The following is a 15,605-nucleotide window of genomic DNA, read 5'->3' on the forward strand; positions in this document are numbered from 1 at the left end:
AACCGCCTTTCTCGTTCAGTTTCACCGTTGCCCTCGTACGGGCCGAGGGGTCTGGCCGCGGCCCTCCCCGGGGCGGGGATAGCGCCGGGCGCTGCAGCACCCCCCGCCAGCTCACGGCGGGGCTGGGGCCTCTGCCGAGCGGGGGCCGACCCTTCCCTGCCTTGGGGGGACCTTATGTTCCCTGGGCGGTAAAGGTGGTCTCCTTATGCGTGAATGAAACAAGGAAAGTTGAACTTTATACTCTTCTGGTGACTTTCTTTGAGGGAAACGGAGGAGGGGTTGAATTTTTAGGCTGTAGTAATTGTTGGCTGGCTTTAAATATTCAGTGAATTCCCTGTCAATAATTCATTCCCTATCTCTTGCACTAATGTACTTAAATACTGTCTCTTGGAGGTGATGGTAGTTTGGAGCTGTTCATTTGGCTTGCAGAAGCCATTCTTTGATGGTGACCAAATTTTGTTTCATACAGTTAAGCAGTTTTCAGTTTATACCTCCAAGTGATAGCTGCATTTTAGTGGTGGGTTAAGAAAATCTTATGGGTTTAGCTTGTTATTTTTAACTTGGAAAGGACGTTACAATCTCTTTAACCTGTTACAGAATGTACCTGTGTTACACTCTCCCTGCTGTTTGTATATTCAGTAATCCAAGACAGTGTAACATGCTGTTTTTCTTTACATGGGCTTTCATGTTTCCCTCCTAGGAACTTCAGGGAGACAAAAAAAAAAACCCAAACCAATTCCTTTTATTTAACTCAGAAGGATCTATATAGCATTCTTAATTCCGCTGGTTTTATTTTTTTTTTTCCTCCTCTGGATAATCTGAGTTTTTTGCAGAAATAGCTCTTTTGAGTACTTAATCGTCACAGCCTCGTTTAGGTAAATGACAGCTGATATTCAACTATATTTTGGTTTATTTTATGAGAAGTTGCTCGCTCTTTGCTTTTCTTTTTGTCTATTTTACACCTTTCTTGTAAGTGGTAATTTGAATTAGGTTAGCTTCAACTGTCTTGTTGCTACTTCTACAAACAAAATTTGCTAGCTATTTAAGCAATTATATTGCTGGTCAATGAAAAATGATGATGTGTAGTTACTGTACAAGTGTAGCATGTACTGTGTTAATTGTAATAGATATTTCAGGTTGTGCTCCACTTTTATGTATGCCAGCTGCTTGTTACCGTTCCTTGACATTTGGAACTTTCTATAGGAACAAATATAGAAGTAAGCTCAAAATAGCTGCTCGGTTAGGCCTTAATTTTTTTTTTCCCATGGTGGTTCCAGAAACATTGCACATACAGGTTTTCAGTGCACTTTGGGGGAAGAATAAAGGCTAGTGTTAGCCTTCAGCCTACTTTGAGACCACATGACTCCAGTGATTTGCAAATTGAATAATTGTTGATTTCAAGACGAGCATTTAAATAATTTTTTTTACAAAGTTTGTGGGGTTTTTTAAGGGATATTTTAGTTGATTTCTGTTGGTATGCAAATGAAGTTTTTGCTCTGCTGCAAGTGTATGTACACTGAAATACCTATAGGTTTTAAAATATTAATATATGAATACATATAATTCACACAGTGCTTTAGTGGGTGCTTTTCATATAACTAAGAGATGCCTTTTTGAGTTTTTCTTAAAAAAAACACCACCCGAACCCCCCGAGGCAATGCTAATAGAATTGTATGAGTCCGGAATAGTAAATAAAATTGAATAAATATTTTTCCGTGTCTAGTGGACTCACCAAAAGGCAGTGTTTGTTCTATTTAATCCTGCTTCACTATAAGGCAGTAGGTTATGTTATTTGTTTCTGGTTTAAGACAGTGATTGTCTTTATAGTTGTAATTGACAGCTGTGGGATTTTAATTCTGTACAGCCTGAAACTTCAGATAGATACTAAGTGGGGAGAGGAAGTTCAAGCATTATAGGGGTTAGGTTGAGAGTTTATAAAATTTATCTGATAAAAATGGAAGAAGGGACTGTGCTCAGCAAGAGGAAGATTAGATGGGTTTTTAGCTGACAGAAGTGGTAGTGTCTGTCTGCATTAATTTTATTCTGTGGTGCACTTTTTCTGCCTAGTGTCTCTTATAGTGCCGCAAGTAGTGGAACAATGGTAGGAGATTTATCTAGTTTACGCAAGAACTGGTTGCTTTTTTGTGTGTTGTCAAGCATCTTCTCAGCAGAAGAATCTTTAGTGATGGTTAACTGAAAGTCAGATGTCAGTTAACACTTAGAGGGTTATACTGTTAAGTTTTTATCTAATACAGCTTCTGAAATAAGTGAATACTCCACAGTTATTAATGGTGGTAGTCTCAAGAACATTTATAGACTTTGAGGCTAAGAAGAATTTTAAATTTCCAGTTAGGGAGCTGAGACACAAAGATTAAATGTGTATTATGTGTGTTCTCACAGTAAACCCTAATCAAAATTGAGAACTGAACTGTGTTTCCTGCATTTTTAATAACATGATCAGTATGCTGTAATTACTGTGTTTCACTAGATTCTGAAGGAGAAATTAATTTGTTTTACTTCATTTAATGAAGTTTTTTTGATGGAATGAGAATGATAGCTGGTTTCAGGTGTTATATTTTACCTCAGTTTTTAAAATGAAAGGAGGGGGGGAAGTGTAAAAACACAGTGGTTGCTTTTTTGGTGGTTTTTTTGGTTGTGTTTTTTTTTGTTTTTTACAACAGCTTTGCAGGTAGGGTTAGAAGTTACAATCCTGCAGTTGTTCTGAGTCTATTTCTGAATACACAGTTTGACCAACAACAATAGCTAGACATGCCACAGGATACATACAGTTTTATTATAATGTAAACCTAACATTTTTTACATATAATTATATAGGATGTGTAACTAGTTTATGTACTGTTGTAATGCCAACTTGACAAAAAGCCTGTACGCTAGTTTGGGTAAAACTGTTTGAGAAGAGGGGTTTTTAAGTACAGTGTAAGTATCCAAGCTGAAATTTGACAGTTGTAGAATTGTAATCTTGTATGTTTAAAAATAAACAAGCTGTGGGATGTTGAGGAGTTAAACTGTAAGGTTCTCAGGCTTAGCCCTAGAACAGCCCGCTGTTCAGTTCAGTTAACAGCCATGAGAAAGAGCTAATTTCTTTGGTACTTCAGCAGAAGAATGCCAGATTGTGTGAATCACCTTTCCAAAGCCTAGTGTTTCCAGTGCAGTTGCTGAAAATGCGTTTTCAGTGCTGCTGAAGAGGTCAAGTTCAGTAGCAGAAATTGAACGTTAGGCAAATAGGTAGTATATATTTGTAAAATACTTTTATTCAAGGTGATGGAAAAGGAATCATAAAGATACTGTATATTGAGTAATACCCAATAACAATTGATATTTCTGTTGTATACACTTAGTAGTATGCCTTGTAAAATTGGCTTGTACTGGGGCCTTTAGAAGGTTTCTTGTACAGAGATGGCTAATCGTAAGTTTTTGACCACTGAAAGCTGCAGCCTTTTTTTCTTAATCTGTATGAAAAGGAAAAAGAAGAAAGCAGAGTTATTTACATACACTGGTGTGATTCTGCTCTGAAACTTTTCTTAAATCTATTTAAACTTTTCTTAAATCTATTTGATATCTCATTTTTACTCATTCTGTTCAGACCCTGAGAGCAGAAGTAAACTTGACCAAAAAATTCTGTTTTATTTTGTTGTCTTTGGGTAAACTTTCATTATTAGGGCAGATACTGGATTAGCTTATTTGGAAGAATGTGAATAAAGGCTTCAGAAGGTATTACAGCAGTAGTAAAAATCCAAATGTCAGCCTGTTATTAAGCCAGTAGAGTGTATCTGCCTAATCTTCTAAGCACCCAGGAACCTCTGGACTAGAAAATACCAACGGCATGTATATAATATTCTTCTTTCCTCTTAAAATTAGTGTTTCCTCAAATGCAGAAAACACTAAACTGAATATGAATTTTGTTTATCAAACACAATTATGGGTCTACAGGTTGGAGGATGTGCATAGTGTAAGTGTCATCTGTTAAGGTTTGACCTTTACTAAAGTTCAGTCAGTGCAGTTGTCAGTTACGGTTCTTTCCCCAGCTACTAACAGACAGAGCTGTGCTGGCGAAAGCTTCAGTTTATAACAAATATATACGAATCTGTTTGCTGATTTAACTTTTTTCATTCAAGGAATTTGAGTGAACCTTGAAAATCTTGCTTCCTCCTTATACAAACTGCTTCCCTACTTGGAAAGGCCTGTACTAGTGTGTTAATAGAGCTTTGTTTTGTGATGTGTGCAGCCACACTGATAAAACTTCGCTGCACCCGATTGCACACCTGATACCCCACCCTGCAAACAGAACGACTCATAAAGGTAAAAGTACAGTTTTGCAGGTGTAATTATACCAATATGAGGCGCTTATGCCAGCATGGCTATGTTGATGAGGGATTGTACCCTTTAACATTACTGGCTTGTGCAGTGGTGGCAGTGAACATCTGCAGTATGTATGGTCATCACAGTTTTGTCTGTTATTAAATAACATTTTCATGTTTGCCAGTTTTCTGGTGAGCCTGCTGCTGAAGTACCTGGAATATTTCTAAGATAAATCACTGTTTAGCTGAATTTTGCTGTGGGAACTTCACTCTGGTTCAAAGAAGTACTTTTGCTACTTACCCAGAATAAAATATGCTTGTAATACTTGGTGCTGCACTACCTACTGAGTGGTCCATCCCTTCTTTTATTTTTTTTTGACTGTTCTGATCCTGTATTATGCAATCTGAAACAAGAATCTTTTTTAAATGTTTTGCTTGGGAAGATGATTTTCTAGCCTAAAAGACAAAAATAAACTTCAATGTGTGTGTATTTTGTTTTGCATAAACCAGGGAGCTACTTTATGCATTTTTGCTTGGAGTAATTATGTGGAGTATATATTATATGGAGTATACACTGTGGAGTCACTCATTGTCTTTTCTGTCTAACTGCTGCTGTACACTAGTCTGCTATGTGTGTGTGTGGTAATCTGATTCAGTGCATGCACATTAAATTCAGCACTCCAGGAGGTCCCACATTCACTGCAAATGCGCAGGATTGCTGTCCTGTATGCGTGCAGATTCCCATCATGTGAGGCAGTGGCCCTCTTATGAGGCTTACATAAGGTAAGTGAGTAGCCTGACAGAAATCATGGAAAGGATGATGGTGTATGTGTTAGTTTCAGACATTAGTAGAGGGGAATTACTATAATAATGGGTGACTAAAACCATTTTAATTTGGAAAGGTTAATTTCTTTATTACCACAAGTACAGAGACCAAGTGAATGTATGTATTGTTTTTAAGTGAAGCTATTTCTTTTAACTTCTTGGAATTAATCCACTTAATTGTTTTTAAAATTCCAGCTTTTAAGTTGGCTTGCTGTAAAGTTTATTGTTAATTTAGAATATTTCTTTGATACCTTTCTCAAGTGGAAAAATGATCTTGTGAAATATTCGTAAATGTATAGAGTCATTTTTCATGAGAGAAAAATCTGGAAGAAGGTTGAATACTTGCTTCTGCATCTTTGGAAATGAAAAAAGGTAGTTAATGTTTACATTTTAAATCTTGTTAGTTGATTGGCCTCAGCACTGCATATTGATAGTACTTGGTATCATGTAAATCTGTGCTAAAGTGCCAAGGCAGGACAAGTGTTTTGCACCATACCCTGAACATTTGAAATAACTTTTCAACACCAACCAAATAAAAGCTGCATTTGATGCCAGAAAGTCAGCAAACCACAAATCTTCAATGAAATCGTCTATCTGAGTTTCCAGGGGTGTTTCCAGGGGTGTCTGACAGTAAAAAGATGGTAGTGATGGACACTAATGAATTACTCATGATATCATATATGACACCACAAGGTCTTAGAGTACCTTCAAAGATTTCTTGATAAAATGTCAGTGAGATTGAGGAAGGGGTTTCAACAGAGGTGCATAAGCCTTTGAATTAATCTTCCTGGGGAGATCTGATCACATAGGTGTGCTTAGAGGGTCCCTTGGAGCTTTACACTCTCATCAGAGCCTACTGTGGTATGGGTACGGTCACACACTTCCTTTCCACCAGTTTTGAAGGGTGAAATTCTCTATTCTCTGGTGCAACTGTTTCTGTCCTGGGGCAGCCTGATCTCCCGTGCTAATTAAGCCAGTTCTTTTCCATTACTTTTGGTAGGAGCTAAGATGGGATGCTTCCCAACACTGGAAAATGAGGCTTCAAAAGTACTGGAATCTGTCTTTGTAAGGGGAGATGGGGAAATGAGGGAGACCCAGCAGGTTGGAGTGGAAGGGTGTGATGTGTGATTGTACTGTAGGTGTCAGTGGTGCCATCCCTGACAAATTAATTAATATCATGTTGTGTTATGTGCATCTGGGGTTGAAATACTGTTCTGATATTAAAAACTACCTTAAAACTGGGTCTTGGTGGTATTTTGTCTGAATTTGGTTGTATAGCACTGTTCATATTAGCCTGGAATTCTTACTGCTTCATGCAGTATTTAAGAGTATGCATTTCTTCAGTTAGGATGGGTTATTTCTGAGGAACATGGCTGTATTACTGAACCTGCATAGTGCAAATTTAAAACCGTGTTAATGTGTTAATTTTTTAAGTGGGAATAATGTATTGAATAGAATAGGAAGGAATTACCTGCCACTTAGATTTTTAGTATTGCAGGTATATGAGGTAGTAGGTTTGTTTATAATCTTGGAATGAATGTATATAATGATAGCCAGCAAAGCATTTACAGATAAGCGTTACAGGTTTTGTAGCGTGATTTCTCTTTGATGATATTCTTCTAGGTCTAACTGTAAGCACTGAAATACTTTGATTTTATGCAAATTTTATTAATGTGATCTTTCAAATGTAAACTTCTGGCATAAAAATCTTCATATTTACCAGAGATGTCTAGATTTTGACTTTGAACTGTAGCTTTTTTATAACAGTCAAGTAGTGAGGTGGTAAATTACTTGGAGTGTGGGAGAGGAGAGTTCTGGATCACAGCAGTAATCTTCATATCCAGAGTTGAGCCTTACAACTACTTCCTTTCTTGCCCTTCAGCTCTCATTGCTTCTCTTCTGTCACATTCTCATTTTACAACTTTTTGAAAGGTATGCTCCTTCTTTCAGAAGGAAAATACTTCAGTAAGCAGTGAATACGTTTTTCCTGAAAATAAAAGACCATATACTAGTTGTTCTTGGTCATCTGATTTTTTGTTGTTACTGTTTCTCATGTAAGTAGTCTGCTTTTGCATCTTTCATGGATGAGCAGATGGAAGGAAGCCCTGTGCGTGCATGGCTTTCCCCAGTGCTAGTGCAGGAGCCATTTCCTGCAGTTCTGGGGGTCAAAGGATTGTACCTTTAGTCCGTGGTCTGGACAGAACTTAAGTACACAGTAGGTTTTGCCCTACTGACTTCTTTGGGCTGCTTTTATAATGCTTGTTGATGGAAGGGATTAATTTTGCTGCTGCTTAGTAGAAAGTGCAAGGCTTCCCAGATGTCGTCTTTAACAAATAGGGATGCAAAGTAATTTTCAACGGGACCAGTCTTCTGAGTGGAAGTGGCATCAACTAGACCATACCAACATTTCTTTTATTTGCATCAGAAGTTATGTCCGTATGTGAGTTCTCAGACAGTATTTTTTTTTTTTTCCTCACATGATATTAATATATTTGCTTATTAGGAATTTTTTAACATTTAAAAGGGGGCATAGGTCAAGTCCACTGCCTCTTTTACAGGGAGTGAAATCAGCAAACAGTGTCAACTGTGGTTGGAGTCACTGTTTCATCATTCTGGAAAGGATGTTTTCTGTCCTGTTCATGACATCCTGCAGTTTCTTTGATATTTAAGAAATCTATCCTGGATATGGTGGTTCTAGCCAAGTATCTTATGTGTCAGGTCTTCTAATTCTGAAGAAACTTGCATAAAAATAAAACTAAAGGCCACTTACACATCATTCTGATTAAAGCCAGTATCTTAAATACTGGGATAGGCTGGATATTTGTCAGGATGTGGAGATGAAACTGGTCACTGCTGAATGATACCTGTTTTTAAAAGCTAGGAAAGGCAGGACTCTTATGCTTTGAATGTTTTTGCAGATGTAAACAGTCTTCTGTCTCCTCACTAACCCTAGTGTTCAGAACCTTACGTTGGCCGTTGTGGGTGGTTGTGACTTCTGTCCTGTCCTTGGGCCCTGGCCATTGAATTTCCTTAACATATCTGGAACATTAACTGGAGCTTCAATATGAAGACTTCTGGGGAAAAAAAAAAAAAGCCTTTGTTTCTCTGTCACAGTAGAAGTAAATGTTTCTTAGGTAACAGGCCACACTGAAACAGCTCCTGCAGGTACTAGTGTCTATCACAGCTCTTAAATATGAGGTGAACCTTGCCTCTTGGATGCTTGTGTAGGGGGGTGAGTATGCCTGTGATCCTTCAGAATCAAAGACATCCTTCTGTAGAGTTCTTGGGGTGAGTAGGGAATAAGAGGACTAATAGGTGCCAAATATTAATCAGTTGGACTGGATTATTAATGCAAGGTGGTTGTATAACATCTGAATAATGAGATAGTGGAATTTGTGCAGATTACAGCAGATTGGTTGAGTATTGGAGAGTGCTGACATCCGAGAACATGGAATAAAGTGATACTGTTGACAAGGAGAATTACCATTAACAAGAGGATAAAGATCACTAGTTTTTCATACAGATTCGTCAAAAAACTACACAAAATAGTTAGTAAGCTGAAACTGAAGAGTTTACCCTGAATTCTGACATACTCTTTTTTTTCTTTGTTACCCAAGTCCTCGGGTAGAGGAAAAATGACTCCTTTTGGTTGGTTTCAGTTCATGTTGAAGTTTTATTAAGCTGTCTTTCAAGACTTTTTTTAGAGTGAAGTCTTCCTAGGTAACTGAGGCAGGGAGTTCTTAATGCAGTTAAAACGGTAAGTTTTAGAAAGGACAAAATCTTTATGCAGTCAGTGGACCCGTTGAATGTTTCATTACCTCTTAGGGAAATGGGAGGAAAAAATAAAAGTGGATGTACTGATATGAATGTGTATTTGTTGGTAATTTGTTGGATTGGCCTTTGTCTAAAAATGCAGACACAAAAAGATGGGGAAACTGTTCTTGCAGTAGCTTTGCTCTGTCATTGTCAGATTAAGATGTTATATTGAGGCATCTTAAAAAGGGTTTAGTGAAGTCAGCATCAGCAGATGCAGGTGTCCTCAAGCTTCCAGTTCTGCAGTTAATGTCTTCCAGCTCAGTTACCGGCATAGATAATCTCTTCTTTTTTGCCCGAAATATGTAAACTGTTGGGTTACAAAGATGGCAGTAGATAGCGGTATGCTTTTCTTGAGGTTTTGTTGGAATGTGAGAGGGGTAATTTACAGAAAAATGGAGTGAGATTACAAGCTTTCTCTTTTTTTGCTTAATGAAGGCCTGTTGGAGGATGGATTTTTAATATGTATTGCGTGTTTGTGAACAAGTATTGTAGTAGCAGGATTTGGAATTGTGGAATTATTTTCTATCTCTTGTTCAATTGGCTGCTCATACTGCTGTGGAATTTCTTGAAGCCATGTATATGAAAACTTCTCAGGCTTAACATTAGTTAGAAAATCCACAGGGATGCTGAACATGAGGGATGGCCTCCGTAGTCTTACAGATTGGGCAGCCCTGCGTTTTCAGGTTCATCACTGTGTGAGAATAGTTGACCAAATTGAAACTAAAAGCTCATGGCAGTTTTGTGATTTTTCTAGAGCAGGATACTTTTGTGCTTTGATTGCTTCTGGAATTTAGGTCCAGAATGAATTCAAGTGCCTAACTTGTTTTGGGAAAACTGGAACATTTTACCTACAACATAATTGGGAATAAAACCCCTAAATACGTGGGTTTTGGCTGAATAATCTTTCTCAAATACTGTGCATCAGCTTCATGCTCCACTTCTAGATAAGTGACTGTTCTGTTCCACTGGAATGCTCATATTATTACAGTTTGCAAGCTTAAAGAGAGTCTTGACTGTGGTGGCAGTGAATGAAAATCCTGCTGGCTAAGATTGGAGTACTTGCAGCATGCATGATGGTGCACGTGTTGAATGAGATAGCAGCAAAGTGCTACAGCAGCTCAGCCTGCTCAAGGGGATCTTGTTCTCCATCCCTGTTCTTGCACATCTTTACACTGGTTCTGATATTTGTGGTTTTGGGGCCTTTTAGATCACTCTTTGGCAGGTTCTTTTTTTGCTGAATTCATAAACTGTGTGTTTACCGAGTTGAGTGACTACTACTGGGGCAGAAGTATGTGGGTGAATGTGGCATAGACCATGTAACCGAGCACGGGAGAAGGGAGCAGGACAGTACCAGCCCAAGTAGTTGTGTTAGAGTTGTACTTTGTTCTTTGTAGTCCATAAACACGGATTTAATATGCACTGTGAATCCTTTGTTTAATGAGGATCTGATATGTATGTTATGTAACCATTTAAACTAACCTAGAGTTTGTATTGGCAAAGCTTACCTCATCTGAGAAGGGAGATTTTTCCTTCAAGAAACTCTTCGTGTTTTGAACTTTATCTATAGTTGGTCTTAAAACCTTATGCATTTTCACAGTGGGAATGGCTTATCACAGAAGTTCTTAACCTAAGCAAAACCAGAGGACTTTTTGAATAAGCAACAGTATATATGTTTATTATGAACGTTATTTTATCTTTGTCCCATCATTTGTAGAGATACTTGCATCATATTTTTCAGAGGTACATAATACCCTTTTTAAAGGAATATCCTTTCTAAAGGAGATGTGGCAGGATGATGCTGATGGGAATTGTCTGTTAGGGGAACTGCAATAATTTTTGGTTTCCAGCTAGAACTTCCAGTTTCAGAAAGGTGATTGATGTAGTATATTAAGAGGAATATGATTAAGTTGATCCTGGATGTTCAGTTCCTTTAAAGCAAGATAACCAGTTTGCTGCTTCAGCTTACATTTCTGTCAGTATCTTTGCAATTGAATAGTTAACTGGAGAACAAGCAGGACAAAATGAACAAAAAATCATACTGAATTTGGAGGAGAAAGAAGTATTTGAAGATTTCCAAAGTTGCCTTCTGTTGTAGTAAATATTTTTGCAGGCAGTTAAGAGTGTTTGCTTAGACGTGCCAGCAGGCTTGCTAGGTTTAAATGTGTAATTGTGAGTTAAGGCTTTGTGCTTTTTATGTTTTGATAATACTCGTTTTTTCAACTTCTTGTAGGCATTTAAGTTTAACCTGTATTGAGATGCAGTTCTGCAAAATGTAAAATAAATTTGAAACTCACTCTTCCCCCCTGCCCCCCCCCCCCCCCCCCCCCCAGTATTTTCATTAAAAATAATTTGGACCAAATTGGGAGAGGGAAAAAAATGGAAATAATAAATTATAAGAAGAAACAACCAAGCATTTTACAGCGAATGTGGGGGGTAGGGGATGGTCTGCAGTTGTAGTGGTTTACATGTACTGACGTCTTACAGCACTCAAATCTGAATTTATCTTAAAATTGCAGTTCTGTACAAGTTTTTTCTGTCGATAATAGAGGTAATAATGCAGGTAATAATGAGTTAACATCTATTAATTCAAAAAGAAGCATGATTCTTGTACAGAATGTCTTAATGTTAAAATGCTCTTTGGTGTTAAATCAAGAGCTGTAGACTGTGCACTGTGCAGCCTTGCCACCGGGTGGGGTATGACTAACACTGTAAAATCTTTCACGTTCAACAAGCAAGAATGTCTCCTTAGAAGAGAGGATGCCAGTCCTGTTTGTGGAATCTTTTAGTGATACTGGCTCTGTGGCTCAAACGTGATTGTGAACAGCATGTTGCACGCAGGGCCTTGAATGCACAGATACACAGTTGTGCACTGTATGTCTTTAGACAAGGCTTTCTTTAGTATGTTATTGGATAAATTATTTAAATAAGATGCACTTTTTGTATGTTGTAGAGGCATAGTTTATTTCATAGTTTAATACTGGAGTTGAACAAGAAGTGATTAGCTTAACTTTCCCTCTTCCTTTAGGCATATCACTTAAGTTGCATGATGTGTGATCAGTTGGAGATTCTGAACAGGGAGATTGAAAGGTTATTACAGAACACCACCGTGGAAGAAGGCACTTTAAACTCAGATTGTCTTCAGCCATCAGTGACTGACTCCCTGGATATAATAACTGGTTCAAACAATGGAGCAAAATACATACTAGAGCAGGTATTCAATGCCGTGAGATAGAGCACTAGGGTCTTTACAATTAGTTTATTCTATTCTCTTTTTTGTTCTTTAATTTTTCCCTCATCTTTTTGGAGTGGGAATAGTTGACTGAGGGAAATAATGTAAATATGTAATCCCTATGGAGGAGGTACAGGGGAAGGAAATACTGATGTGGATCTAGCTGTACTGTAATTTTTTCCTAATTCTGCTTTGCTGCAGTCATGCAGATCTTGAGATCTGTTGTTCATGACATACTAAAGTGATCCACTGATGGAATTAGATTTGAAGAGGGGTTTGTCTTTTCCCTCTCCTTATTTTTGGGACAGTGACATGGCATTGGAGAATACCTAGAGATGATTGTTGCTTAGGAAGTAAAAAAGTGTTTGAGAGGTAAGAGTTAGGGTCTTCAGAGATTTGAAGAAAAAAAAAAGATACATTTTAAAAAAGAAAAGTCAGACTGTGTATTGGCACATCTGTGAAGGATTATCTACTCTCTTCTTAAATTTGTATGTCTCCCCGCCTGGAGTGTTAACAATCTGGTTTTACTCCTTTGAAAGAATTATTAATAATTTAGTGATTTCGTATACCTACTGTGGCAGTTCTGCTGCATCTTTAACTTGAGAATGCTGACAGCAGAGTCTGTGTCCAGTATTGTTCTTTTGTCTTTGCTAATTTATGTTACAGGTCAGTTCAGAAGTGACTTTCTATACTGTCCATCTGGTCCTCCTTTCCCTAACAAATCTTTTTTTGTAGTTATGTAGGCTATGTTGGGTTAAATGCAGGCATTTCCTACTGGCTTTCAAGCCCACATGTTTAGAAGCAAGCAGGCAGTGTTGATGTTCTATTGCCATTGTCGTTCTACATGTGACTAGGGACCCCTGGACTAAACAGTTATCCTATCTGGATGCTTTAAATGAATGTGTTGTGATTTTGAAATACTTTCCAAGGGTTAATTTTTGGGAAAACATGTTGCTATTGATACAATCTGCTGTCCTTGAAATAAAGCTTCTGATTTTTTCTGTATTGCAAACCTTACTAGTGAAAGGGACAGTGATGAGGAATATTCCATTATTCTGAAGCTCAACTGTACGTTTTTATTATCCCACCTTGCAAAACCACTGAGTAGCTACTTGGATTTAAATCCTCAAACCTGCAGATGTCTTCTGTGATGAGGTTCAGTACAAATTGCTGAATCTTCTCTACTGTAACCTTGGGCATGTTGGAGTTTAAAAGCATTTCTGTATTTTCATTACGCTTGCTAAATTGAACTTTCAGAATGCCGTCAGATGCTGTAAATGGAATAGACTTGTTGATTAACGTTTGTTACTGTTCTGGAAAACTTAATGGATTCTAAACGAATTGATGAGAGTACAGTCATATTTTGTTTTGGTTTTTTTTTTCAAAGGTCTCAACTGCTGGTAACCAGTGGAGGTGATATTGCTTTGCTTTGACTTTTCCTTCTAGTTTCAGGGTCTTTCTGAAAGCAGAAAACTGTCAAGAAGGCAAAATAACACAATTTGCTTTATAGTATAATAGAAACAATAGAAAACAATTACAAGTTTATGCAGACAATAGTAAGATAAGTTCATAAATATATCGGTGCCTTATTTTGTTTCTTTTATTTTATTTTTTTTTCCTTTCCCCCTCCTAGGAGCCAGCAGGAAAAGGAGGATTAATAGTATTTGGTCCTGTTGACAGCTCCGAGACTCAGTCTGGCACTTCCGAATTCGGAAATTCAGCATGTGCTGGAAGGATTATGCTGAATGACTCTGATCCTTTGCTGCCCTCCTCTGGCACTCGTTTTCGTTCGGCTCTGCAGGGAGAAACCATTCGAACCTCTAATGCTGTGTCAGGTAAAGCATACAGAGGACGTTGAAGAGACTTATTTCTTTACATTTTATCTGGAATTTAACTCTCAGAATTTGGATTACCTCTGCTTGTAGCTTTTATTTAACATTTCTTCATCTTCCAAGGTAAACAAAGATGTGAACTTTTAACTATTTTTACTTCTTTCTTTACTTCTGTTGCAGCCTTGTTCTGGTGGGAATATAATTTTAGTGGTGTTTTTTAAAAAAAAATTAAGAAAATTATAGTTAGTGATCTGTTACAGGGGAACAGTGGAATGGAATTTCATAGTGAATTGAAGCGGCTTCAGCTTTTTACCTGTGTATTACAGGCTTAAAATTAACTTTTTATTCCAGTGATAATGTTAAAAGTAATCAGCTACTATTTAAATTGATGTTCTGGAGTCCACTGCTTTGATAGCAACATTTGTAGTGTCTCAATGAAAGTACTTTTAGGTTACAACTTCAGTATTAATTTAACGTACCTGCATGGATGTTTGTTTCCACAGCACTGACAGTTAATATTGCTGTTGTAGCCTTGTTAAATATAATACTAGAAAGTGGAGGAGCTGAACTATACAGAGATCGTGTCAGTAGAGAGAACAGGAATGTGACTAAAGCAATGAAATGAGGCATTTATCACCAGTGTACACTGCAAGATTAGGAAAAATCTCACTAAAGGATGCCTCTGAAAACTTGCAGTTGTACTATGTACACCTGTTAGAAGTATCCTTGATTCTTTCAGCACGTACTGTTACTTGAGAATTCTGTTAATGTTCCCTTTTGGCTTGTGCAATTCTTGAGCCAGGAATATGCATATAAATACCCCAAAAACATTCTTGGGGGACAGCTGGGGAACGTCACTTGTTTTTGTTTTTAAAGTACTGTTTCTGTTTACCCGATTCATTGAGGTATACTTACTGCAGCATGTTATAGTTTCACATGAGCAATGTAATTGCAGTGAATGCAAAACGTGGTTTCTGCATTTGTTTAGGAGACCATATGCGTGGCATGCAACTCATTTAAAAGGATGTAACCCCAACTTTAATGCTTGTTCAAACCAGGTTATTCCTGAAGTACCCAAAATGCAATCTCAGGTCTTACATTTATTTCTTCTTTGCTTCTGTCTTCTCAAATAAGAAAGTCTCTTAGTATGCTGGAAAAGACTTCTGAGAAAAAAAGGGGCGATCCTGGTTGTCAGCACAAAATACACTTTTTTTTTTTTTTTTTTTTTTTTTTTTCCCCCTTATGGCTCCATCTGTGATAGTTGCCAGTTCTTTGCTGAATCTTTTTTTAATTTGGTTGTTCTGGTAGATCATATAGGCTGAAAATCTCTCCGTAAATAACCATGTCAAGGAGCAGTCTTTCTCAAGTCTCATTCAACGCAGATATTTTTTTCCAGAGGTGTTTGAGAAGAATTTTTTTGTTCCTTTCTATATAATTTCTTCTATCAAATAAACATTGTTGGAGAAATAATGAAGGGAAAATGCATTGCTGTATCCTGAATAACCACCAGTGATTCTGAAACAACTTTTAAAATGGCAGCTATACTATTTAATAGACAAGAGATAGACCTAGTTTATTTTAACA

The 15,605-nt window shown here is 37.5% G+C and overlaps 1 protein-coding gene across 1 annotated transcript in view; it reads left to right on the forward strand.

Annotated features, from left to right (window-relative positions):
- Window positions 1-15,605, forward strand: part of DIDO1 (death inducer-obliterator 1) — a 55,375-nt gene that overhangs the window by 656 nt on the left and 39,114 nt on the right. Inside the window, exon 2 of the mRNA XM_055813844.1 lies at window positions 13,823-14,024. Within this exon, the coding sequence (XP_055669819.1) occupies window positions 13,928-14,024 (97 nt within the window). The 5' untranslated portion in view covers window positions 13,823-13,927. The remainder of the gene's footprint in view (window positions 1-13,822; window positions 14,025-15,605) is intronic.

Source organism: Falco peregrinus, chromosome 9, assembly GCF_023634155.1.
Source record: "Falco peregrinus isolate bFalPer1 chromosome 9, bFalPer1.pri, whole genome shotgun sequence".
Classification (NCBI taxonomy): Eukaryota; Metazoa; Chordata; class Aves; order Falconiformes; family Falconidae; genus Falco; species Falco peregrinus.